The 26136-nt window shown below is 50.5% G+C and overlaps 1 protein-coding gene across 1 annotated transcript in view; it reads right to left on the minus strand.

The window, feature by feature from the left end:
• ABHD2 (abhydrolase domain containing 2, acylglycerol lipase) overlaps positions 1-26136 on the minus strand; it is a 100771-nt gene that overhangs the window by 13223 nt on the left and 61412 nt on the right. The window contains exons 5-7 of the mRNA XM_032342051.1: positions 24284-24451; positions 10291-10474; positions 1324-1416 (exon numbers count right to left, since the gene is read on the minus strand). Coding sequence (XP_032197942.1) covers positions 1324-1416; positions 10291-10474; positions 24284-24451 — 445 coding nt within the window. The remainder of the gene's footprint in view (positions 1-1323; positions 1417-10290; positions 10475-24283; positions 24452-26136) is intronic.

Raw genomic sequence — 26136 nt, forward strand, 5'->3', positions numbered from 1 at the left:
GGAGCTGCTTCCCATTCCAGAGGTGTGGACAGGCTGAAAAAGGGCCCACACTTGGTGTCAGAGCTTGGCTTTGTCCCTTCTGGAACCTTGGCAAACCCACAGCCCTTCCTGAACCTCTGCTGAGCCACACCTGCCTCAGGGCCCAAACACCACGAGCTGAGTTAGGACAGCTTACATCCAGTCAGCCCAGGGGACAGAAATCTCCTTCTGTCTTCCACCCACCCATCCAGTCACAAGGGCCCAGCAGCTTCGCAGCCGGAGGGGCCTGCGAGTGCCAGCCTCACCCAGACTCCCCGTGAACCCCGCCCACAGGAAGCCCAGTCTGGGGTGCTTGGCTGGGAGAGGCAGTACCCTATTTTCTTTTAACCATTGAAATAAAGAGAATAAGCAGCTGATCATTCAGTCAGATTGCCTTTCCCAGGATGACATCAACCCCCTACCTGAAACTGTATTGACCCCATGATGTGCCAGGCTCTGGGAGAAATCAGAACCAGCCCAAGCCCTCCAGTGCTCTACACTGCAGATCAGGACACAGGATTCACACCGGGGTAGCGACATAAGAACAACTTGGGGGTGGAGGAGTTGGCCTCATGGAGGAGACCTGAGACGGACCTAGAGTCTTGGTGGACACGATGGGAAGGGTGTTCTGGGCAAGGCCCCAGTGGTGTGGGAGAGGCCAGAGGGCACAGAGGCTTCCATGTGGCCCAGTCCAGCAGCGGGAATGCAGGCGTGGCGGAAGAGGGAGGGATTATATCCATAATAACAGTCATAACAATAAAACCATCGCTAATATTTACTGACTTCTCCAGCACGCCAGGCATGTTCTAAGCAGTGGCCAGGGGCTACCCCACCAAAGGATTCTGAGCGGGACTGAGGCAAGAAGAACACGGGGAACATGGTAAACAGGGCATTGTGGACACCATGTGGTTCCTCGTGGCTAGACCGCGGTCACGTGGCTGCTGGTCAGAACCCCTCGAGCCCACAGAGGGTGAGGATGCGCGATCCCTCAGCACACGAGCAGCCCAAGGAGAAGGATTCCTCGGCCATGCCAAGCCACCCTCAGGATTGCACCAGTTTGGGCAGGAGCGATGTAGAAGGGTTTCTCGTCTTGGCTATATGGGGCATCTCGAAGGCAGGACATGGTTTGGTGGTTCTGGCTGCTTGGGATGAGTTTGTTCCTAAGCAAGTTACGAAGCAACCAGCAGAGAAGCTGTAGCTGCCTTCATTGCGTTTTTCTGGAGGGACCAGAGTTCTAGCTTTCAGCGACTAGAAAAGAAGCTCAGAGAGGCACCGTCTCCCAGGGGGGCATGGAAGGCGAGGTACCTGTGCGAGAGGATGATCTTCTTCATGTTGTCTGCCATGAGGAAGTTGTAGAAGCGTCGGCACTGGTCCCACTGCATGAAGGTCTCCTGGGCCCTGAAAGAATGGCAGCCAGAGTGAGGGATGCACTGGTGCCCCCGCCCCAGAGAAGGTTCTTGCAGTACTTCTACCCTGGAGAAGGTGGCGGCGCTGGTTCCTGACCCCGGGACACGTCTCTCCGCCCGTGGATTCAAACTCTCCATAGAGAGACCGATGGAACAGCCTGGCAGAACGTGAGCCCCCCATGAGAAAGCCATCTGGGGGCACTGGCTTTGGGGGGAGACGGTCCCAACACCCTCGTCCAGCCTCGTGGCCTTCTCTTTGTCACGGAACCTGCCAGGACTGACATCCGAACACCTCTATTCGGCAGGAAGGTTTTCCCAGGCTTAATAACTGGTGTGTGTAAGGGGAGGGTAGCTGTGGAGAGGCACCGTGCAGGGAAAAACCTAAAAACTTCTTCCGTTGCTGTTTGAGAAGCAAAGGGAAATCATATCATTTGAGGTCTTTTTTTTTTTTTTTTTAAAGATTTTTTTATGTATTTATTTGAAAGGGAGTGAGCGAGAGAGATCACATGAGCAGGGGGAGGGGGAGAAGCAGACTCCGCTGCAGAGCAGGGAACCCAATTTGGGACTCGATCCCAGGACGCTGGGATCAAGACCTGAGCCGAAGGCAGACGCTGAACTGACTGGGCCACCCAGGCGCCCCACTTGAGCTCTTCTGATTAGCCTTACAACATTCAAGGGGCAAGTAAATGGAAGGCGAAGTAGACCGTGATCCCCTCTTCTGGGCATGGCTGCTGGGGTCGCTTCTGACATCTTTTTGCCGCTAGAGGTAGTGTGCGCAGTCAGCATGACTTGGCCTGCCTGACCCCCCAGCAGCGGCACTGGGCAGGTATGATCATCCCCACTCTAGATTAGGAGACCACCATGGACTCAGAGAGGTCAAGGGACTGACTCCGGTCACACCGAGGCAATAAGGGGCAACCTTCTCTAGGCGCTGGCACAGCAGATTTCCTTGGCCACATGGCAGGTGAGCCAACAAGCGATGTGCTAACTCTTGCCGCCTGGCTCGGCCCTTCCCGCTCAGCACTGTCTTCTCTGCCTGTGAACCCAAACACAGCTGCCACCGAGTCCACGATAATCCCCACCTTGCAGACGTCTGAGTTTCAAGGCCTGCTCCCACCCTGGGAACGAATCTGGGTGTCACCATTCCCGCACAGCACCCGTCAGTTTCATATCCCAGATGGCCAAGGAGAGGACTGGGTGGTTCACAGGTATTTTTGAAAAATCCAGGGAGCTTCTAAAGTCATTTCCCCAAGGCTTCCACATTTCAGTTTTGGAATGGCAAACATTTCCTGTAATATTGTGGTTAAAAAACCAAGAGATAGTGGGAGGTTAAAAGTGAAGCGGTCTGTGGCTTCCATGGTCTGTGACATGCTCCTAACCTGTGGGCTAAGGCTAAGACTGCCATCAAGGTCAAAAGGCCACTCTATAAATGCACCAGGGTCTTCCCAAACACTGCAGAAACAGAAAGGATGGGCCAGATCACTGGGGGCAGGACCCCGCCTAAAACAGGGAACTAGACACTTGCCTGGTGGTCTGACCGAGGAGGGAGGTGGGAAGTCACCCACCTTTTGATCCATGAATCAAAACCTGTTTCCTCTGCCGGCAACCCCTCCTCTGACCTTGGACCCAGGCTGCCCCTTCCTTAGAGAGCCAAGGGTCTCTGAGGACAACGGTCTCATCGTCCCAGCTTTCTTTGGCCCGTGGCCATTTCTGCCTTGGCTGACTTCCTAGCTTTAGTTAGTATGTCCTGCGTATGGAGGGGATGCAGAGGGAAGGAAGCTGGGGTGGGGGCTGGTTATACACTCCCTGAAAGGCTCTGCAGACCCCCAGGGGCCCAGGGCTCAAGGACCACCAGGATGAGGACACTGCAACCATTGTCTCGCTCCACCAGTGCTGGCCCGCACGGCTTCCTAGCTTCTCTGCTTTACCACTCAGCATATGGAGAGCCTGTCACCACCTTTGGGTATAGAAGTACGAAACTGAAACTTCATTTTGCATTGGCTTAATAAAACCCAATCGAGAGTAATGCCCTATATGGGGCGCCTGGGTGGCTCAGTGGGTTGAGCTGCTGCCTTCAGCTCAGGTCATGATCTCAGGGTCCTGGGATCGAGTCCCGCATCGGGCTCTCTGCTCAGCAGGGAGCCTGCTTCCTCCTCTCTCTCTGCCTGCCTCTCCGTCTACTTGTGATTTCTCTCTGTCAAATAAATAAATAAAATCTTAAAAAAAAAAAGAGTAATGTCCTATAAATACATTCATTCCATATATTTTTAAAAAAAGGTTCTGGGACGCCCGGGTGGCTCCGTTGGTGAAGCGGCTGCCTTCGGCTCAGGTCAGGATCCCAGCGCCCTGGGATCGAGTCCCACATCGGGCTCCTTGCTCGGCAGGGAGCCTGCTTCTCCCTCTGCCTCTGCCTGCCTCTCTGCCTGCTTGTGCTCGCTCGCTCTCTCTCCCTCTCTCTCTCTGACAAATTAAAAAAAAAAAATTAAAAAAAGGTTCTGATCTCTTTAATACCAACAACATACGGAAGGAAATGAGGGAGGGGAATCTAGAGACTCAAAGAAACTTCTGAGACAGCTCAACAAAGGCAAGGCACAGGCATTACATGGGTCCTGACTTAAATAAGCCAACTGTTAAAAAACTTCTGTGAAAGAGTCAAGGAAATCTGAACCCTGAGTAGAAATGGGGTACAAGGGAATCATTCATTTCTCAGTATGATAATGGTATCATGCCTGTTTTTATGAAAAATATATTTAAAATATATTTTAATATTCTCTTAAATTTAAGAAAAAGTCCTTAGTGTCTTTTAGTGCAAACAAATGACATATTTCTGGATAAAATGATACAATGTCTGGGATTTGCTTTGAAATAATTCAGGTTCTGGGAGATTGGAGTGTGCATAAGGTATAAAGGGAACAGAGAAGGAATCCCAAGCAGACTCCCTGCTGAGTGCGGAGCCCCACATGGGGCTCAGTCTCATGGCCCTGAGATCATGACCTGAGCCAAAACCAAGAGTCGGGCCCTCCACCAACAGAGCCACCCAGGGGCCCCAGGAGATGGGATTTTTTTTTTTAAAGATTTTATTTATTTATTTGACAGAGAGAGATCACAAGTAGGCATAGAGGCAGGCAGAGAGAGAGAGAGAGGAGGAAGCAGACTCCCTGCCGAGCAGAGTGCCCGACGCAGGACTCGATCCCAGGACCCCGAGATCACGACCTGAGCCCAAGGCAGCGGCTCAACCCACTGAGCCACCCAGGTGCCCGGAGATGGGATTTTTAAATCACTTACAAGAGGGTCCAAATGAGATAGGCATCTACAGTCACGTGCAGGGCAATCCACTAGGGTAAGGAACAGCTGAGCATCTGCTTCTACCGCCGAGGGGCTGCTCAGAGAAAGCTCGACTTCCCAACTCGTACTTTGCACCATGATTGGACCAAGCATTGATGAAAAGGAACTGAAGTCAGAGGAGAGTGAGCCGGGGAAACAACGTACCTAACACCCAAAAGCATTCAAATCTCCTGACTCGAGTGAGTAAGATCTCAGAGTGCTGAAAGGCCGTGAGAGTGGCCAAAACTGCGTTTCTGGGGTCTTCGAGAAGCCACGAAGTGTGGCAGACGGAGAGAGGTTCTGTGAGATTGGGTGCCCAACAGTTTGGACTCCAACAGTCCAGAAAGGGACAAGAGGGCAGGCGTGCTGCAAATTACGGCAGGTGATGAAGTTCCAGGGTGTGGGTGTAGGCAGTACTAAAACCCACCTTGAAAGTGATATGCTAATGGAACCGCAGAATCATGGTAGAATAAGTATTTCCCCAGAGTGCTACCACACCAACATAAGAAAACGGTTTTTATTTGGGGAGGGGAGTTTCTCTTCCAGGCTTTGCCCACCTACAGTCTTTTTTTTTTTTTTTAATTTTTAATCGTGGTGGTAAAAAACATACAGGGTTTACCTTCTTAGCCATTTTTAAGTAGACAGTTCCGTAGCGGTAAGTATAGCCACGTTGTTGTGTACTAGATCTCTGGAACTTTCCCATCTTACAAATGGGAAAGTCTATATCCATTAAAGCAGGACTTCCCGTTCCCTCCACCCTACTGTAACTACAACTACAGTCTCACATAGTTGCCTTCCTCACATTTTCCCCCGTATTATTATTTTGTTATTATATTTAAGTAGGCCCAGTGTAGAGCCCAATGCAGGACTTGAACTCACAACCCTGGGATCAAGACCTGAGCTGAGATCAAGAGTCGGACGCTTAACTGACAGAGTCACCCAGGCGCCCCCTCCCTATTTTTAATACATACATTGTCATGTCACATATTTTCTTGATTTAAAAAAAAAAAAATAAAAATCTTCCTTGTTTGCCATTGTACTTTGTGGATCATAATTTACGGCCATACATATTGGATAAGATCTGGGTATCTCTAGCTTGGCCCTACAAGAGAGTCATACTGTAGTGGGGACAAAACCAAGAGCAGCCTGGAACAGTGTGGGTTCTGGGAGGAAGGACAGCGGAGCCTCTGCACCTAAGAGACCCAGGCACGAGGGCTCCAGGACAGAGTGTGCCTTGAGAGAGCAGGCCAAAGGAAACCATCTCTGTACTGGGGAGTGGGCCCAGAATCCTTCACTGTAGCCTAGCTAGGCTGTGGGGCAGAATGGGGCATGGAGCCCAGACAAAGGTAGGGAAGGCCACCCACTAACCAGCTCTCTGCATGACCAGAATATTTTCCCTTAGGATGTACTTTTATAGGAATGCGATTACTAAGTGAAAGGGTCAGCTGCACACCCTTGTTTCTCGGGTAGAAAAAAATTAGCAATAAAAAACAATCAACAGTCCCCAAGATGCCACGGGCAAGCCATTTGGTCCGCTTCACAGCCCACTGGTGGAAAAGCCGAGCTGTTTCCCAGGCTGGAGATCTGCTCACATAGTTTTGTCTAAACTCAGCAGATTTGCCCTCTTCGCTTGGCTCTGATATAAAATTACTGATTGTTAAAACGGTTATACAGCTCCTCCACAGTAAACACAGATCTGATGAAGGGACAAGTCTATAGAAGGACTTCATGAATGACAGCCCTTCCTCTGGTCATAAATGCATCCACATTCTAGAGTTTGCCCATTCAAAGCAAGAGAGAATATACACACCATTTGGCCAGGAACATGGGGACTGGCTTTCTTTGCAGCAGGAAAGCCTGCTTAAAAACACTATGTGAAGACTCAGCGCTGCTCCCACACCCACTCAGCCAGAAGCAGGACTACACGTGGGAGATCTGGTAACTTCTCTACTGTCCCCGAAGGGGCCCCTGCCCCCTCCCCCGGCCTGGACCCCAGGTCCCTGACCTCTCCCTCCCCAATGGATGAGGACTCCTTCAGTACCATATGCCTAGTGTGTAATATTGTATTTTATTTAAAGCCTTAATTTATCTCAATAGAGAGATGGGGGAGGGACAGAGAGGGGGGAGAGAGAAAATCCAAGCAGTCTCCCCACTGAGTGTGGAGCCCAATATGGGGCTTGACCCCATGACCTTGAGATCATGACCTGAAATCAAGAGTCAGACACTCAACCGACTGAGCCCCCCAGGCAACCCGCCTAGTGTGTAATCTATTTTTGACACGTACTTGCTGGTTCGCTGCTTTGCAAACATCATTCTATTTTTGGGAAGTGCTGTGAGGCCTAAAACACAGACTCTTATACCCAATCTGAAATGAAACGCTGGTATTTGGATCATGCTATTATTGGCAGATTCTAAAATGCCAGATTGTTGAGCACTTCCTTAGGAATGAAGAATTGATTTTACCAGAAACCGGTCCATGAAAGCTTCCCTTCCCTTTTCTTTAAGCCCCACAAGGGAAGGAAAGTTTTCTGTCTTGCTCGACCTGGGTCCCCATTACCTAGAAGGGTGTCTAGCGGGACGAACCAAACGAGTCGCAGGAGGGCTTCTCTGAGGGTCATCTTCTGGGACAACATCTCTTCCCTCTCACACTCCTGTCTGGTCACTACTCCCTGGACAAATTCACAACCCAGAGTCTTCATAACAAAGTTCCAAATGAGGAATTCAACCAGAGTTCTGCTGAGTCTGACCATACACATTTCCAGGACGAGCAGGCAGCAGCTGGTGCTGAGGGCACGAGGCTAAGTCCACTAGAAGCATGTCTTTTCGGGGGACCTGTCCCCCGCTTTCAGCGGTTCAGCACATCATGAACGTGGGTTTCTCTAGCGAGGGCGAGGCTCTGCTGACTACGGCAAGCGGGCGCTGGCTGCTGGGCCTCGGGCGGCTCTGGCTAGAGGGCCGGCGCGCTACGGGGGTGAGAAGCCAGCGGGAGGGGATGGGTCTCTGGCAAGTGGTTCTCAGGACTCAACTAGGGGAGATTTACCAGCAGCATGGACTCCCGTGCGGTGCCTGCAGAGCCAGGCGAGCCCTCCCTGCTCCGCCTCGGCGTCAAGGAAGCCGGCTGCCTTCGTCCCAGTGCTGAGAAGGCTCATCGCCCTCAAGCCTTGGCAGGAGAAAAAGGTGACACTGGTTTAAAGGAAGGCACTGTCCTTCGGTGAGTAGGTCTCGTAACAACGTAGGGGGGCACCTGAGCCCGGGCAGCGCCCGCACACATGGAGCGACGGTTCCCCCTGACCCACCAACCCACTCCAGTGTGTCTGGCTGCAGGATGTTAGTTCTCTGGGCTCCAGGGGCAAAGCTGCCTCTTTCTCTCCTCGGTGGACGAGGTCGATGTGACAGCAAGACATCAGGAGTCTGAAGATCTCTGAGGTCTCAAACAAGGGTGGCATGGACAGCGCCTCCCAGGTCCCAGAGCCCAATCTGAGTTCACCAAACACCCACTTCACGTGCTCTTGCCAACGGCAGGTAGCGCTCGTGCAGCAAACGGAAAGCCAGGGCTGTCACTTAAGATTCTGTGTTTGGGGATAAAAAAAAAATGAAAACAAACTTGTCCTGCATCCTCCTCCTTAGCAAATGCTAGGCTCTCTGAACACAAAGTCTGTGCTCACAGTGGTTCCACACCGCTGAGTTTAGGAAGGGACTTGAGCGATCCCAGTTCTCAGGTGACAGCAGGCTGGCTGAAAATGGGACCGTGTGTCAGGTGAGAGCCGGCGGGGTCCTCATGCCAGGCCCCGCTCCCCTGACTCCTGCAGTAGGGCCCTCACTATCCCCGCGGCCAGGCAGGGTGGGATTTCGGTGAACTCCGGTTACATAGAGGCTATGAATTGGGAACTGGATATTTCTAGTCCAGCTAAGATAAAGGGACATGTCCTTTCAGCTGGCTCTCCAGAGCACAGAGGGGACTGAGGGGGAGGATTCCCAGCAGGAGGATGAGGGGACCCACGTCATCCGGTGACAGCATAGCTGGAGCAGGTCGCTGATGTCCCCAGTGGCGGCTAACTGTGGCTACATACCGGAAGTGACTTGTGAAATGTCCAAACGCAGATTCCTGGCCCCATGCCCCGGATTTTTGAGTCTGTATCTCCAGGGCTGGGGCCCAAGAATTATTTCCAAGACGATTGCCCAGGTGATTCTTAATGGAGTGAAACAGTCACCAGCCCGTCAGACTGGTCTTTGCGACCGACTGGCCTAACCCCTACTTCTAGTCTCCCAGTGACTGCGGATAATTACCAGTTACCAACTTTCTACACAGCCGTCCTGCATAAACATGGGCTCCCTCCTTTGATGCTCACCATGGCGCTACGAGGTCAGGACGACTCAGCATTGTTGTCATCCCCGTCACAGGTGAGGAGAACCAGAACCCAGCCCTCGGCTCTAGAACTCAGGGAAGCTTCCATTGGGTATGTGTTTCAGGTCTTCACTGGGGCATATTTAAACCCTCCTTTTTGGCCAGCTTGACGCCTCATGGGCAGAGCCTGAATTCTGGGCCTGCATTTGCCCTTTGGATGTGCTGGTTTCAAATTCCAGTAATATATATTTTTAGAAATAACAGGCAGCCTCTATCAGAAAATGCTGAAACAGGTTGAAATTACATGGTGAGAGATACCGGTGAGGCAGAAGGGCAGGAATTCCTTATTAATTCTCAGGACTGTTCGGTATTAGGTGGGATCAGTAAGGCTTTTTTTTTACTTTCCTATGCAATTCTGGACATCTTTAATAACTGGTTATACGCATGTGAAATACAGAAGACATGATCAGGGAGAGCGAGTGTGGCAAGAATGTGAATGCATGTGAAGAGTGTGGAGATGTGTGTGTGTGTGTGCGCGCGCGTGTGCAGTGACTCTCGAGACATCGGGGATACCCTGCTCTCGACAAGAAGGCAGAGCTGATGAGAACGCCCTCCTTGGGCTCATCCTGGGGGGCTCTGTTGGCAGGAGACTAAGGGGTGAGGTAAACCTTTATCCGCCAGGTCATCTCCATCGTGGCGATGTCTGGGATGTCCACAGGAGATGGACACTTGAAGGCGAGGGCACAGATGAAGTGGTTTCGACAGACCCCTTCCCCACACCCTCCGAGACCCAGTGCTCCCAGAGGCAGGAGGGCTCTGTGATCACAAGGCCCGGCTCTCAGATTCCAGCTCGTGCAGTCTTCCATAAACCCATGGCCCTACAAAAACTCCTGGAGCATGAACAGATGAAGGTCCCTCACGAGACTCCAGAGGGAAACCGCAGTTGTTAGAAGGGACTTCGGCATATTCTGTTACAGATCTCATCCCCCAACAGAGCTGCAGATCGGGCTCAAGGAGTCTGGTACGACAGCTCCAGGGTATGACGTGAAAGCAAGACAGGGTGGCTCCAGGACCCACACACTTCAGCTCAGCCCGCCACCACGTTTCCTCCGGTCTTTGCAGACGTGAGCTGGCATCCCGGGCCATCTCCACACACACCCGAGGTAGCTGAGGGACGGAGGCGCGGACGTCACTCACCTCAGAGCGCTGTACCCCTGGCACACGCTGACGCAGCACAGGACCTTCTCTTGGTTTGCCTGAGTCTCCCCCAAGTATTTACACACGATGTTACCGCCCAGGCTGAAGCCCACGACCACCAGCTGGGTCTGGGGATACGTCTTCTTGATGTAGTTCACCATGGCTCCAAACTCCCAGGTGCAGCCTGTGGGCAGAGAGGCAAGGCCACACAGTCATTTCAGGTGCAACAAAATGAGCTGGAGGGTTCCTGACTGAGTGCCAAGGTGCTAACAGAGGGGTCTGTGTGTGTATGGAGAGAGAGAGAGGGAGGGAGGCATCTACACAGATACTTCTCTTTGGCAACCTGGAGAGAAATTTCTAGAATGCTCCTTGGTCTAAGAGGAGACCCAGACTTCATGGTGCCCATGAGGGGGAGATACCATGCATCACACAGATGTGTAATGCTCCCCAAAGGTGGGTTGTGCAAAACCTGCCTGGAGGCACAAGGAAGTCGAAACAGATATACAGGGTGTGTGTGAGCACATTAGTTCGCACACAGAAGCAACAGCAAAGCCCTTTGGGATTTGCATCCTATAAGACAGGATGCTATTCCCATGTGTATCATGACTCATGGTGTTAAGAAAAGAACCAAGTGGATGTTATTTACAGGACCTTCTGTCGGCGCGGGGGAAGGAAGGAAAGACAAACTTCCGTCTGGAGGGACGGCCAGGATGCTCTATAGGGTTGGGATAAAATGTCCTTGGTGACGTAAGGACAGCGTGCCGAGGGAGGCAGGCTCATTGAGAAACCCACAGAGGAGAGAGACCTCTGCACGGAGAGAGCCTTGTTTGTACAGGAGACATGATCTCAGTCGGTCCCACTGGGATCAACTGAGAAGCTGTGCTCTCTCCGAGGCTTTGCTAAGAGGAGGGCTTTGCGGAGAGGAGGAGGTTAGTGCTGTCCATGGGTGAAGGGATTTGTCACACCCTTCTAAGCCCCAACCCCAGGCTACTTGGGGAGCCAGTTTAAAATAAAACCTAGCGGGGAAAGTCAGGGATGTTGGTTAGACACGTGCACACACCAGCAACGAGGAGACTATGGGTTCACGGTGGAAACAGGCTGCTGACCTTGGCACCTGCTCCGAGGTGTGGCCGTCCCTCATGAGAGTTGAACAGCTTCTTTCCCTAACCAGCAAGCCATGGGGGATGCTGCTTTTGAGTCTGGAGCAAGTGCCTCTTACAGCTTCCTCTCTCAGGGGGACACAGCCTTGGCCGGGCCAGCACAACCCCCAGGCCGGGGTGGGGGAGGAGTTCTCAAACTTGAGTGGGTAGAGGATCACCTGGAGAGGACACTGGGCTTGGGCAGCCCTGGGCTTCCCCCCCAGAGGAGCTGATTCAGTAAGATGGGGGCCAGGCCCAGGAACCTACATTAACAGTCTTTTTGACTAGGTAAAACACGCATATGGCACAAAATTCAAGTAACATTAGAGATGTGGTATCGGGTAACTTCTTGTATTCCTTGAAAAAATGTCAGTGGTAGCACACAGATTATTTAGTGCCTTGTTTACTTTGCTTTTCTTTCTTTCTTTCTTTTTTAACAATGTCTTGGAAACCACTATGTAACAATACACAGAGATCTGCCCCTTTTTAAAAAGTCATTTCTACCCTCAACATAGGGCTTGAAATCATGACCCAGAGATCAAGCAAGGTGCGCTCCACTGACTAAGCTGGCCAGGCGCCCCCGCCCTATTCTTTTTTATTTTTATTTGATGAGGCATAACATAATACTCAGGAAAGTGCTCGCTGAATTTGTACCCGCTTACACCCATGTAAACACCTCCCAAAGCATGGCTTAAATTACTTTAAACAAGTCATTGTGGATTAAGACCTGAAAAGGCCAATCTAGATTTCTAGATTTTTCTCCAAAGCAGTGTTCTTCCATCCAACTGTATCGATCAGACGCCCATTAAACTCACCGGGGGATCTTATAAAACCACGCCACTAATGCCTGGGCCCCTCCCAGATTCAGTAACTCCGAATTGTCTGGGGGTGGGGCCTGGTCTTTCCCCAGACCTCCAGGGGCCTCCAAAGTGCAGGCAGGGCTGAGAAGCACCACTGCAAGGAACAGGGCCCGCTCCGGCTCTGGCAAATCTGGGAAAGCGGTTTCTAGAGCATACTCTCGCTCTGCCTCTTGGCCATCCCTTTACAGACCTCCCTTCCTGTCCACTTGCAGTAAGCAACCTTCCCATGGGGAAGCACTGTTCTGCCTTCTGGAAGCTTCCGCAGGAGGGTGGTTGGCCTGGTAGCAGCTTTCCGAGTAGCGCCTCAAAGCCAGGTTTCTACACAACCAGACACCTCCTCCGTCCACCAAATGCCCAGTCTTTAAAGCCCCGAATACATACAAGTCCTTTCTGGTAACCTTTCTTGTGAAGAGTGAACCAGAAGAGCAGCATCAAGGTTAAATCACAGTAACACTGAAGCGCTAGCAGCCGCCTAGTGGTTCTCAAAGTATGGTCCCTGGGCCAGCTGCATCAGCTGTTCAAAATGCACGTTCTTGGGTCGCACCCCACTCACTGACTCAGAAACTCAAAGGGTGGGAACCACACAGAGGGTCCAGACACATGACTGCTGGGCCCTGCCTCCAGAATTTCTGACTCAGGGGGTCTGGTCTGGGTGGGATGACGATTTGCATTTCTACCCAGTTGCCAGGCGACGCTATGGCTGTGAATCCAGGGACCACACTTTGAGAACCACTGTCCTGGCTGATAAAAAAGGGAGAGGAAATCTTCGATTTTCTGTTTTTTTTGTCCTTTAAAAGCGCAGTTCAAAAAGATGCTTCATGTGGCGCAGACTTAGACAAATGCAAATTTAAAAGAAGATTAGGAATCATTTTCCATTGTCCTTGCTAGAAAAAGTCAACAATGCCTCGGATTGGGTCTGAGGGGTATGGGTAACAGGCACCCCCCAAGCCCGCCCACTGAGGTAGGGGTGGACACTGGCCCCGCCTTCAGAAGGCAACACGGTAAGGTCTGTTAGAGCTGGTCCCAGTACCAACCTCAGAGCCAGCAATTCCACCTCCGGGGGCTTTATATTGTAAGTGTGCAAAGAGGTATGCATGTACGTGCAAAGACAGGTGAGCAAGAATGTTCACCGCATCACTGCTGGTAGCAGACGGGGAGGGGGAATTCCAACAGCCGAGGCCCAGGGAAGTCGCTATGACAAAGAATGAGGTCGAGTCCAACCCGCTGACATGGAGTGACTCTGACCACTCCAGGGACCAGCGCCGGAGTCGGCACCATGTCCAGTGCGTGCTCTGGCTTTAAAGGGATTATACGCACACTCCTCTCTGATCGAACACTCACTGAAAAACCGCAGCGGAAACTGACTTCCTAGAGAGAAGGCTGAAGGTTGAGGGTGGGAGAGAGACACAGTTTCACTCATGGCAGACAGACTTTTGTCCCTCTGGAATGGTTTTATTACATACACACACCAGTTTTTCAATAAAATTCCAGCCAGTTAAAAAAACAAACAGTGAAGGGGCACCTGGGTGGCTCAGTTGGTGAAGCGTCTGCCTTCGGCTCAGGTCATGATCCCAGAGTCCTGGGATCGAGCCCCACATCGGGCTCCCCTCTCAGGGGGGGAACCTGCTTCTCCCTCTCCCACTCCCCCTGCTTGTGTTCCCTCTCCCACTGTGTCTCTCTCCCTGTCAAATAATAAATAAAATCTTAAAAAAAAAAAAAACAGTGAAAATAAAGAATAAAAAAATATGTTAAAATCCCTTTGAAGCAGGTTCTGCGAGGCTCTAGACACCCAGCACGTCCCTCAAGCTGGAGCCGAGGCTCGTGCTGTTTGAGATGGGAACATTATTTGCCCAAATGAGAAATGGTATTAAGGGACTTATTTTAAATTGTTACTAAAATCTTTACTTTTCTGCCATTTCCTTGGGGTTCTGCCTAATTTCATTCATCCCTTGACTATTTATTACTCTTTGTTTTGTTCGAACATGGAGGGAACTATACTAGGTGATGCGCTCCGTACAGTAGAGATATTCTCGGTCTCGCTCTGCACTTCATCCGTGTGCCCAGGCACTGGGTGGCCACTCGGTCCTTAGTACCTAAATGAACGGATGAGAGCCTGGGCGCGCTGTGTCCCAGGCCCTGTCCTGGGAACATACACACAGCAGGGGAAGACTGGAAGGGATGACATGACTCTCCTGACCTCACAGAGTGAGCCAGGGGAAGCACTGGACTTTGGACCCACATCTAACCCCAAACCCCATCCTTTGCCTCACGGCACAAACCCACACAAGTAATAGTACTGTAGGGATTTATATTTTCATCATTTTTTTTTAAAGATTTTATTTATTTATTTGACAGACAGATCACATGTGGGCAGAGAGGCAGGCAGAGACAGAGAGAGGGGGGAAGCAGGCTCCCCACTGAGCAGAGAGCCTGATGCGGGGCTTGATCCCAGGACCCTGGGATCATGACCTGAGCTGAAGGCAGAGGCTTTAACCCACTGAGCCACCCAGGAGCCCCTATATTTTCATCATTAAAAGTCTTTGCTTTCTCGTCATCGGATTCCTTGTAGGCCTTTTTTTAAAAATTGTATTTTTAAAATATTTTTTAAAAGTCTTATTTATTTATGCGATCTCTACACCCCGTGCGGGGCTGAAACTCAAAATCCCGAGACGGAGAGTCACGTGTTCCACCCAAGGAGCCAGCCGGGCGCTCCTGGACCTGTCTATCTTGACTCGGGTTTGAGACTAATTCTTTGAGACCTAGAGCAGATGTTCGTTCAGATGTCACTGGGGCAGTTACAAAACTCAGATTTGCTACCCCACCGAGGAGCAATTACAGCTAATCGTGTAGGCACCTGGGGAGCCTCAACTTAATTAAATCCAAACACACCTGATCCGGATAAAGGGCCAGCCCTGCCTAAAGCCGGACAAGCTGTTGGGTGTCGTGTGAAGAGCTGCCTGTCCTTCCCAGACAAGGGCACAGCGTTCGCCAAGCTCCGGCATTGGCCTTCTGCTAGGCCCTGGGTCCTCCTGGGATTGCCACCTGGTGACAGCTTACCAAACACCCTGGGTGACTACGAGCTGCTCCCCAGACTGTTTCATAAAGCTCCCCCAATCTGTTCTTTCATAGGAGAAGGATTTTAATGAGGCTGTGTATTTAATCCTTATGGGATTAGCACCAGTAACAAGATTTGGGGATCTAATCTTGCTGCAGCTTTTAAAGGCAAGACGAAACTTGAGACACCAACCTGGCTTTGGAGAGATGAGTACCGCAGGGCCAGCATCTTGGAAAGGCAACCTGCTGCGAACAGGAAAGAGATTTTCCTCAGCCTCACACCCCTCAAGAAAAACAAGGCTAAGGCTACTCGAAAGCTACTTTCACAGAAGCCATTTCCCAGCCGCGCTAATGTGACAAAGTAGGCTTGAACACGGGGATGTTGGGACTAGGTGCCCCTTGTGGATGGAGACCCTGAGTCATCTCTAGGTTCCCCCTGCCAGGCCCGGGCCGGGAGTGTGGTGGGGGTGCCACATGTGTTAGCAGTGTGAGGAGGAGGTCTGAATCACGTGGCACCAAAGCACACGACACTGGCCGGCTGACAGCACTGTCACAGAGCAGCTTGGTATCTTTCCCACTACGTGCGATCCAAGAGAGCGATGTGGGCAGGCTAAGAGCGTGGCTCCCGGCGGGTGTCTGAGGGCCAGCAGCCCCTGTCGTTTCTCAGAGCTGTGAAGGCCATCGCACCGCTGAGTCACTCGAGAGGAAACAGCTGCAGGAATAAAGCGAGAGCCCTCTTTGTGCCCCAGAGGAGCTGGGCGCGTCCTTATCTCTGAAATGGATTTTCACAAGTGAGCGCTTTCAGCTTCCTTTGCGCAAGTACAGAATACCTCGTCCTGCCCTCCTCCTCGAGCTGAAAGTGAAGGATCCAGCTCTGATCCTGGAAGCCAGAGCCTGGCTCCTCCACGATTCTCTGGGTATTTACTGCCCCCGGTAGCAGTCCCTAACGCGGGCCCCGCGGCACCAGCTCCACGCACAGGGGCTCCTGGCACGTGATCTCGCAAGATGGTTTACCAGGATGCTCGAGCTTCCGCAAACCCGCCCCCCACTGTCTCGTCCTCCCTCTCCTCACCCATCTCCTCCTTCCCCCTCTCCGTGTCCTTCTGCCACGCTAACACTCAACTGTTGCAGGGGCCACGCGACTCGTCGTTGTCAATCTGGAATCATGGATACGACCCAAAATTGAGGCCACGTCCATTAAAATGGTAGATATGAGAAGCTTATCAGAACATCTGTGTTCGTGATCTAATCAAAGATCTTCAGCTAGATTGAGCAGCATAAAAACAAAATAGAAGTTCCTGAAAAATCACTGTTGGCACCTCCTTACAGCAAGACGTCTTGGATCCTGGGTGATCTCCACAGCGTGCTAACTAAGCAGGGTGGCCGTACATCCTCGTTTGCCTGGGAGAGTCCAGGACTATGTCTGTCATTCTGACGCAGTATGAGTAAGGTCCTCTTTCACTCTCAAAAGTAACGCAGCTGGGATGCTCAATTATGGGGTCACCCCAGGTACGGGGCCTCCCTCCCTTCTAAGACTGAAATGCTGCCTTCTAAGCAAGGCAGAGTTTTCTGGCCTTCCCTTGTGGTTCCAAATGATAGTTTACAAAACAAAAATTTCCAGTATTAAACTCAGCTGGACATTACAGGACTCTTGCAAGCAACAGAAGACAGTGCTGGGATTTCAGTCCCCTCTTCTCAACTTGACATCTGCTGCCAGAAACTCAAGCATTTAGAAATAAGGGAAGGGCCCACTTCTGTGTATAAATACCCAGAGAGGGCAATTTAAATCTTCTGAGATCATGTTCAATGTCACAATGCCCCAGCTTGGTGTTTGGTCAGAGATGGGTACTAAGTTCTCAGGAGGCTTGTGAGCCTAAGGACTTGGTCACCTTGTGGGGGGCCAATGCCAGACTGTTCTTGCTCCTTTCTCCTGATACAGAAGTGACTTTAAAAATCCCAAGTTTTCTCTCTCATCCTCAAGATCAGACTCATGGTCTCTTTGTCACTTGGCTCAACGTCAAGAGCAGTCTTTGAAACGGAGGTCAGAATAAGCACAGCTGGATAATGCTGGTTGTCTGGTCCTCCCCTGGCTGGTGGACTGGGCGCAGCTGTACTCTGCTCTGAACGTGAACCCTGCCGGGATAAGGCAGTTAGCCAAAGACAGAAAGATGAAACAAAATGCTTCCTTAATTTACTGGTCTCCTGCATCACCCCTGACAAAAGTACTTATATTCCAAACAGCGTCTGGGTTAGAAAATCAATTTGGTCAATAGAGAGTCAGCCAACACGTCCATTGCTATAGTGTTTCAATTAAAGATTAGGCCCTTTAGAAGAAATACACTTCAAAAAAATCTTCAAGACGTCTACATCGCTTATCATTTTTAAGTGTTATTTATTGATTGCATCCACATGAAAGCGTTGTATACTTGGTCTGCTCCAGCAAAGTACCCAAGCTCAGGAAGAAATTTAAAAGCCTGATAAATTTCATTCTTGCAGGTTTCACTCTTGTCATCCTAATGGCTTCACATTTTATTTATGGTCAGATCAGATAATGTCATTTAATTTAATCCAATTTCACTCATCATACAAGAAATATTTTAATAGATCCTAGATCAAAAAAAATCTATGAATTATAGGGGCGCCTGGGTGGCTCAGTGGGTGAAGCATCTGACTCTTGATTTCAGCTCAGGGCATGATCTTAGGGTCGTGAGTTCGAGCCCTGCATTGGATTTCATGCTGGATGTGGAGTCTGCTTGAGATTCTCTCTCTCTCCCTCTCCTGCACCTTTCCCCTGAGCACATGTTCTCTCTCTCAAAAACATATATATATATATGAACTCTACTGAAGCAAGTGGTGAGGAATTTTTTTTTAAGAATGAAACGAATTTTTAGAAGGCTAAAATACAGCGAAAAGAGCATGTGCGACAATAAAAACAACTTGCCCATAATGACTGCTGGAGCTGGCTGTGCACCCAGCAGCCAGCAGCATTGAGACACGCGACCCCAGCCCTGGCGCCCAACACCCTGAGCCAGGCCACACTGCGCCAGTTCTCAAGGCTGTGCAGTTAGAAAGCACAGACTGCATCCTTTGAGGTCACCGCCGGGGCCTGGCTGTCCCTGTATAAAGTCATAACTTAAGAGTACGCTCAAGACAGAAAGAATTCTCGGCTCAGCAAGCCCAGTTCTCAATGGTCCTTGCAAACGTTCACACACAATCAGCTGCACAGGGCTGAGGCAGAGGCGAGATCATCTGACTGTTCAAGTCAATGTCCACCTTTTCTCCTCCAAGCTGGCTCCCGGAAAACAGAAAAAGTCACTGCTATTTCCTACTACTTGCTGGACTCCGTGCGCCACACTTTTATATTAATGCTCACTTTCTCAACAACCTGGGTGAACTAGGTGTTCAAATCCCCCATTGGCTAGATGCTAAAACGCAGGCTCTTTCCTTATGCGGGCATTTCCTGAGCCTCTCCCTCAAAGTGATGTACCATCTGTTGGAGATGAATATAAAAAAATCACATAAAAATTGAAAACCGGGGGGCACCTGGGTGGCTCAGTGGGTTGAGCCTCAGCCTTCAGCTCAGGTCATGATCCCAGGGTCCTGGGATTGAGCCCGCATCGGGCTCTCTGCTCAGCAGGGAGCCTGCTTCCGTCTCTCTCTGCCTGCCTCTCTGCCTACTTATGATCTCTATCTGTCAAATAAATAAATAAAATCTTAAAAAATAAATTGAAAACCAGAATCTGGTCCCTGCTCCTGAAAAGGACAATGTCTGAACAATGTTCTTTATAGACAGACCCAGCCAAGAAGCTCAGACTGATTCTGACTGTGCTCCCCACCTCCCCATCCAATGGTGAGCAGCTCCCCAGCAGCCCAGAAGCTGCAAGGTGGCAGGCCCTGAAGAGCAGAGCCCGGACCCACCAGGCCCACTGCCAGGGCTCTGAGAAGCTCGGGGATGCGCTTTTGCCTTAAACCTACGTGTCCAAGTGGGAGCTCCCCCCTTGCTCCTGAGAAGTCTCAGCAGAGCACAGTCCCTCACACAGAGAGGTGATGTGGCCTGCGGTTCAAAAGCGCGAGCTTTGGGACTAGACCATCTGGATGGGAAACCTGGGCCACCTGCTCATTAGCTTTGTGATCTGGAGCAAGTTATACAACCTCACTGGGCCTCAGGTTCCTCGTCTGTAAAAGGGGGACGGCCCGTTTAATACATCCTATCAGTACTCAGAACAGTGCCCGCTACACAACAAACACTATTCATATAAACAATAATGACCACTGCCACCGAGTGGGGGAAAAGTCGCCTGAAACATTCAGCTGCCTCCCTCCTCCTGTCTAGTCCTCACGCACAATACCCTGCATGGGAAACGTGCACCACCCCGGACTGGTGCTGACTGGGTAGCACCACACAGTCTGAAGGCTGCTTCTGCCACTTACGAGGGGTGGGACGCTGGGCAAGCCTGTGGAGTGGGGACACTAGCATCGACATCCAGATGTCAGTGAGGATCGGAAAAAGGCTCAACGTACCCTGGCACTCGTGGATCAGTGAGAGCTACATGGGAAGTGCTGTCATTCAGGATTTTCCTTAATGATTTCATCCTTCAAAGGCAGCATGAAGGACTCGAAGTCACGAGAATCCCTAAGTACCCATTTAGGAAATTCTTCCGTGTGCGAGAGATCTGTTTTTCACACTTTCCAATCATATCAGCAAAGATGTCCAGTGGCAAGGGACCGGGGCTTATGTGGTCTGGAACAGTCAGTCTGATAAGTGGGGAAAGGTCTTCTACAATGTTCTTAGAGAGACCTTGGGAGGGGGCGGTATTTAACGGGCAAAGAAGAATGGAAAGCTTCCTGCTAATCCCCTCTTTACTTTTCCTCGGGTCAAGATCAGTCTCCAGTGGCCACAGAGGGGTGTTTGCAGGGACTCGTCGGCCCATCCTCTGCTCGAGAGCAGTGCGGCTCGCACAAGGGAAGGCTCCTGTGACCATCAGGGGCATGAGTTTGAGACGCGGTTTGCCAAGATCACCTTATAGACAGTCATCTCTTGGCCCTCACCTTGGTCCACAGTCAGCATTGATGCCGCGAGCACGTTCTGGAGGCTGAGCAGGATTCTGGGCACGGGGAGCCTCCCCAGGGAGCACAGAGACAGCTGGCTCCCATCAAATGGCCTTGGGGAGACTGGGGCTTAGAGAATGACTAGGGGGTGAGAGCAGGGGACAAGGACTCTCCAAGAAGGTGACATCTTAGTTGAGACCTGAACGACAAGAAGTAGCTAAGTGAAGACCAGAGAAGGGCCGTCCAGACAGAGCTGGGGCACACCTGTGACAGGCAGCCCTCAGGCCAGAGACCCCTTAACATCACATCCAGTCCTCCCGCACGGACCAGGCTGACGCAGTTGGGGGTCTATGAACGGCGAAGGGAAGGAGATTGAAAAGAGGCTTAAGACGGCTCTGTGTTTTTTTTTTTTTTTATCTTTTCCACTGAAAAGCAGAGGGAGGGAACAGTAATACTAAATAATAAAATAAATAGAAGAGGCTTAAGAAACCGATCATCCAACCACAATGTAAGGAATGGATTTGGAGCCTGAGTCACGGACAAAGAAAGAAGTCGGCTAGGGAAATGAAGGGCTGTTAGGGACCGCCAGTGTGACGGTGACATTGTGCTAATTATTTTAGGAGCCAGACCGTGTCCTCTCCAGTTCATATGTTGGAGTCCTAGCTGCCACTGCCTCAGAATCTGACTGTATTTGGAGAAAGGGCCTTTAGAGAAATAATTAAGTTAAAACAGTGTCATTGGGGTTGAGTTCTAATCCAGCCTGACTGGTGTCTTCATAAGGAGAGGAGAGGAGGGCACAGACAGAGAGAGACACACACACACGCTCGGACACACAAGACAAGGAGAAGACCGTCACCTACAAGCCTGGGAGAGAAGCTCTCCCGGGGAGGTGGCCCACACCTTGAACTTGAACTCCGGGCCTCCGGAACAGTGAGAGGGTAAGGGTCTGTCCTTGAGGCCACCCAGATGGCGGTATTTTGTGAGGGCAGTCCTAGCAAACTACAACAGTTTACAAAGAGTCTGCATAGTTTAGCATCATACACCAAAATAGTCACAGATGGAAGGAAGGGCTTTTCGGGACAAACTCCAAAATAATCTTTGAAAGGGCAGGAAAGGGCAGGAAGGGGGTTGTGGGTAAAACGAGACTGGCCATAGCTGAGTAACTGTTGAGGCTGGATGGTGCGTACACAGAGGCTCATTTGACGATTCTCTCTACTTTTGAACATTTCTCTAACAGAAAAATTTTTTTTAAACACTGAAGAGGAAACATATCTTCCGGGTCATCCGCCCTCCTGGAAAACTACCAGAGTGCGACCAACTACAGGAATTTACCTCTGAAATGCTGATGAAACAAACTGTAACAACGGCAAATGACAGGAGACGGTTAACTGACTTTGAAAACCTTGGGGGGCTGACTTCTCCCGGGACGGGCTGACTTCGCCCCGTGGATTCTCCTTGCGGGGATCCAGCTCACCAGCCCCCACATACCACGCCACCCCGAGCCCACTCCCTTCTGTTTAGGAGCTCCAACTCCTGGGACCTCAAGGACCCGGTTCTGATGCTGTTCCGGGAAGAATCCTTCCTTCCGCAACACCACTGCTTGCCTATGGAGACAGGCGGGTTTCTCTCTGCTGCTGCCTCCCCCATCACCCTGTGGCATGGTGATTTACTGATGGAACGTGTCTTATTTATCTGGGCGGCAGAGAGCGTGGCCAATCCCTAGCTTGCATGAACAGATCTTCAAGTATTTGAATAAGGACGAACTGAACATTTAATGAATGGATACTATATGTTAGGTGCTCAGCTACCTGCTAAGTCCTTAGTAACCCAAGTTTAACTGGACAATTGTGACCCCCATTTGGGGCTGTTGAAGAATCTGGAACTGATTGTTAAGTCAGCGGCAGGGCGGGGGCGAGGGGACCTTCTCTGTGATGGTCCCTGTGCCCCACCGCGCCCACTCTTCTCTGCTCCTTCAGCAAATCCCCCAGCTTGTGTGCAAATGTCTCCCGACCTAGTGTCCCTTCCCCATGACCCGTGGCACAGCACTCCTGGGGGGAGGGGTCCTGGACCACACATACCCAGCGCTTCTGCTAGCTCTGACATGATCCCGCACCCTGGAGCAGCCAGACCCAGGCTCTTCTCTTAGCTCTCCTGCTTACCAGCTCTATGCCTCGCCCCAGTTACATGACCTCTCTGTGCCTCTGGGTGGCTTCTCAACACAATTTCACTAAGGGTCCCGCTGGCTGCTGTGGAGATGAAAGGGGTGATGTCTGTGTGAGACATCAGCACAGGGTCAGGCACACGTTAAGTGCCCTTGCTGGTACCTCGTCTTGTTTGTGGCAGTTCGTGCGGTTAGACGGCACTCCCAAGTCTGTGTCTGTCTGCGGTCCTGCGTGAGGCCAAGCCGTGCCTCCTCATTCTCAAATTGGGCAGACGGATTTTTATATCCACGTACAGGTCCTTATTATAATCCTTCCCCATTGTTCTCACTTTTGTGAGAGTCTGCCTGTTTCTGCCTTTTGGATCCAATCCCATCTCCTACTCGCTCACTCTTCTGTTCCTGAGTGATCTGTAAATCTGGATCTCCACCTCTATCTTCAGGCCACCGACCAACTGTTGAGCAGAAGAGTCTGTAACACGAGGTCTTTAGTCGTGGGAGTGAGACGAGAAGCAGCGGGGCGCGGGGCAGCCTGGTGGGCTCAGAACAGGTGTCCCGCTCACGCCTCCCTACCCGTGCCCTACACGTCACCAGCAGCCGCATAAACCGGCACAGCCTTGCTGGAGGACAGTCTGACAGTACGGACAAACAGGCACACAGAATGTCGACTCTGAAATTCTAGCCCCGGAAATTCAGCCCAAAGTAGTCATTAAAGAGTAAACACAAATTCTATGCGAAAGATATTTATAGCATCATTATTTAAAATGCCAAAAAACTCTAAACTAAATGGACTACAAAGAGGAAGGGTTAGATAAACAATAATGGAATAATAATAGCAACGGGGCTCTTAGAAAGATTAAATGTAGTGACTACGCACCTTTATGCCAGCGAATATAAGATTATTTAAACTAAGTCACCACAGATATACACACTAAGACTGCCTTTAAATAAAAACTATGTACACACAGATGAAAGAATGGGAAGATAAACCAATCGAAAATTAGAGTTATGGTGAGATGGTGGATGCAATTTTTGGTTGTTCCCCATTAAAACGCGGAGTAATTTCTTTGGTTATAAACAACCCCAGTGTTTGTGTGTATTCAAACACAAATCTTATGCGTTTATTATTTATGTGTGCATCTATAATATGAAGGGAGATTTAAAAATAAGAATCAAGAACGGGCAGCCTGGAAGACAGAGCCTTCGTTAACACGGGACTTCAATTAGAGGCAAGAAGCACTTGTCTCAATATGAGATCTGGTTACTCTCTGCAAGGAACTTGGAACCTGTGAGTCACTGATATGCCAGATTTCCTTCCCAAAGATATGCATGTGCCTCATCGCAACCCTTGCCCACCGCCAGTCACAAGAGTCCTGGAGAACTGGGGTGGGGATGGCTCAGTGGTGCCAGGCGTGGGCTGCAGGGGGGCCCCTGGCCCTGCTCTGACGCCTAACCACCAGCAGAGGGCAGCGGAGACGTCCTGCTCCCTTGACTTTCATTGGGTCTCCAGGAGGCAGGATGCGCTGGGGGAGGTTCCGGGGCCCATCTGAAAGGCTGACCTGAAGCATGGCATCGTAAATGCCCCATACACACCAGCTGCTGGCGTAACCCCGAGCCCCGCTGCCTCTCCAGATGGACATAAATTCTGAACTCAGAAAGGTACAGCAGGACGGAAGGGACAGTGCGCTCGTAGTGAGAAGGATAAGGGGGATTCCACGTGGCGGTGGCCTTACCGTAGGTGAACATGCGTGGTGAGGTCAGCTCAATGTTGGGCAAGGCGCCCAGGTGGTTGAGCACGGCGCACCGGTAGCCGTTTTTCTGGGCATAGTCCACAAAGGTGCGGATGTACTGCTTCTCGCTGTGATTGGCAATTCCCGGGCAGATGACCATGGTAACGTCATCTACGGGGTAAAGAGAAAAATCCCCATGAACCGCATGAGGCGTGATGATAAATGGCCATGACGATACATCACTGGCCTAGAAAACAGCAGGTGGGAAACTGACATCCATGTTTCCACTAAGTTCTCTGGGAAGAAGCGTCTTTCCCTTCTCGGGTGGAGTTAGCCTGATGGGCGCTTCTCAAACAATTTACGGTGAAGGGTCAGTTGTTAAAATTCCCAATCGTGGACAGACAATTTTGAAAAATACGATAAAAATTAAGGACTACAAAGGTGAAATGAAAACAATTTAAATCTCAATTTTTTATTATTAGATTCAGCAGATACAAAATTACTCAGCCACACTGCTTTCTAGGTTTCCAAGACTTCCTCTTAATTTCTGTATGAATGACGGGATGCAGGCATGGAAAAACAGTAAGTGGTCTGCATAGACTTCTTTGATCAAGCAATCTGACTTCCAGATATTTGTCTACAGATACAACTATACATTGTGCAGAACAAGAGATGTACATGACAGGTGATAATGGCAAAAGAGTGAACACAAGCTAAATGCCCCCAAATAGAGGTCTGGTTAAATAAATTATTGCACATCCAAGTGATGAAATGTTATGTAGCCCTTAGAAATAACGAGAGACATCTTTATAGGTGCTGATAGGGTGAGCTCTCCAACATGTATTAAGTGGGAAAAAAAGCAAGGTGTGGAAAAGGATTATGAACGCTGCCATTTGCATGGAGGGGAAGAAGACATCTATGTTTAGAAATGCATCCACTAGCCCGCGAATCATAGTGAGAAACCTAACAGTGGGTACCACTGGGGAGGAGTGTGGGTGGGCAGTAGGAGTAGAAGAGAGATGTATACTTGCTCTGTATATCTTAAAGATACCTTTTGAATTTACTTTTTTTTTTTAAAGATTTTATTTATTTATTTGATAGACGGAGATCTCTCAGGACCACGAATTACGTCCTGAGTGAGTGGTACTCTGAAGAACAAAAGCAGGAAGGTGTGATGGATTGAGTGGGAAGGTTACATTAGCAAGGGGAGGCAGGGGCTGTCCCTCTGAGGAGGTGACAGCTGGGTTGAGACCTGAGTGACAAGGAGGAGGCAGTCATGGAGGGGTCTGGGGCCGAGTGTAACAGGCAAAGGGAACACCCACTAAACCTTCGGCACCAGCTTGTCAACAGCGCTGGTTACCGTAAAGAACTGAAAGGTACAAGAGGTTTACTGGAACTTCCTCCCAAGTAGTTACCGAGATCCTATAAAAACCAAGGTGCCTTGGGGCGCCTGGGTGGATCAGTTGGTTGGGCATCTGACTCTTGATTTCGGCTCAGGTCATGATCTCAGGGTTGAAAGATCGAGCCCCTCATCAGGCTCCATGCCCAGTGGGGAGTCTCCGTGGGATTCTCTCTCTTCTGCTGCCCCTCCCCCTACCACTTGTGCACGCAAGCTTTCTCTCTGGATAAATAGATAAAATCTTTACAAAATAAAAAAGCACAAAAAAACCCTCAGACCTAGGTGCCTTGCATACTATGGAACTGAGAAGACACGTCCTCCTCTAGGAGGGGCAGTGGGAGGCAGCAGGAGTCCTAACTCCACTCACTCGTGAGTCCTCCCGCGAAGCTTTTTGTAACGGCTGCTTACTAGGCAGGCCGCACAGAGCAACACTGGCTTCCAGCAGCGGCAGTGATCG

Source organism: Mustela erminea, chromosome 5 (genome assembly GCF_009829155.1).
Source record: "Mustela erminea isolate mMusErm1 chromosome 5, mMusErm1.Pri, whole genome shotgun sequence".
In the NCBI taxonomy this organism is placed as follows: Eukaryota; Metazoa; Chordata; class Mammalia; order Carnivora; family Mustelidae; genus Mustela; species Mustela erminea.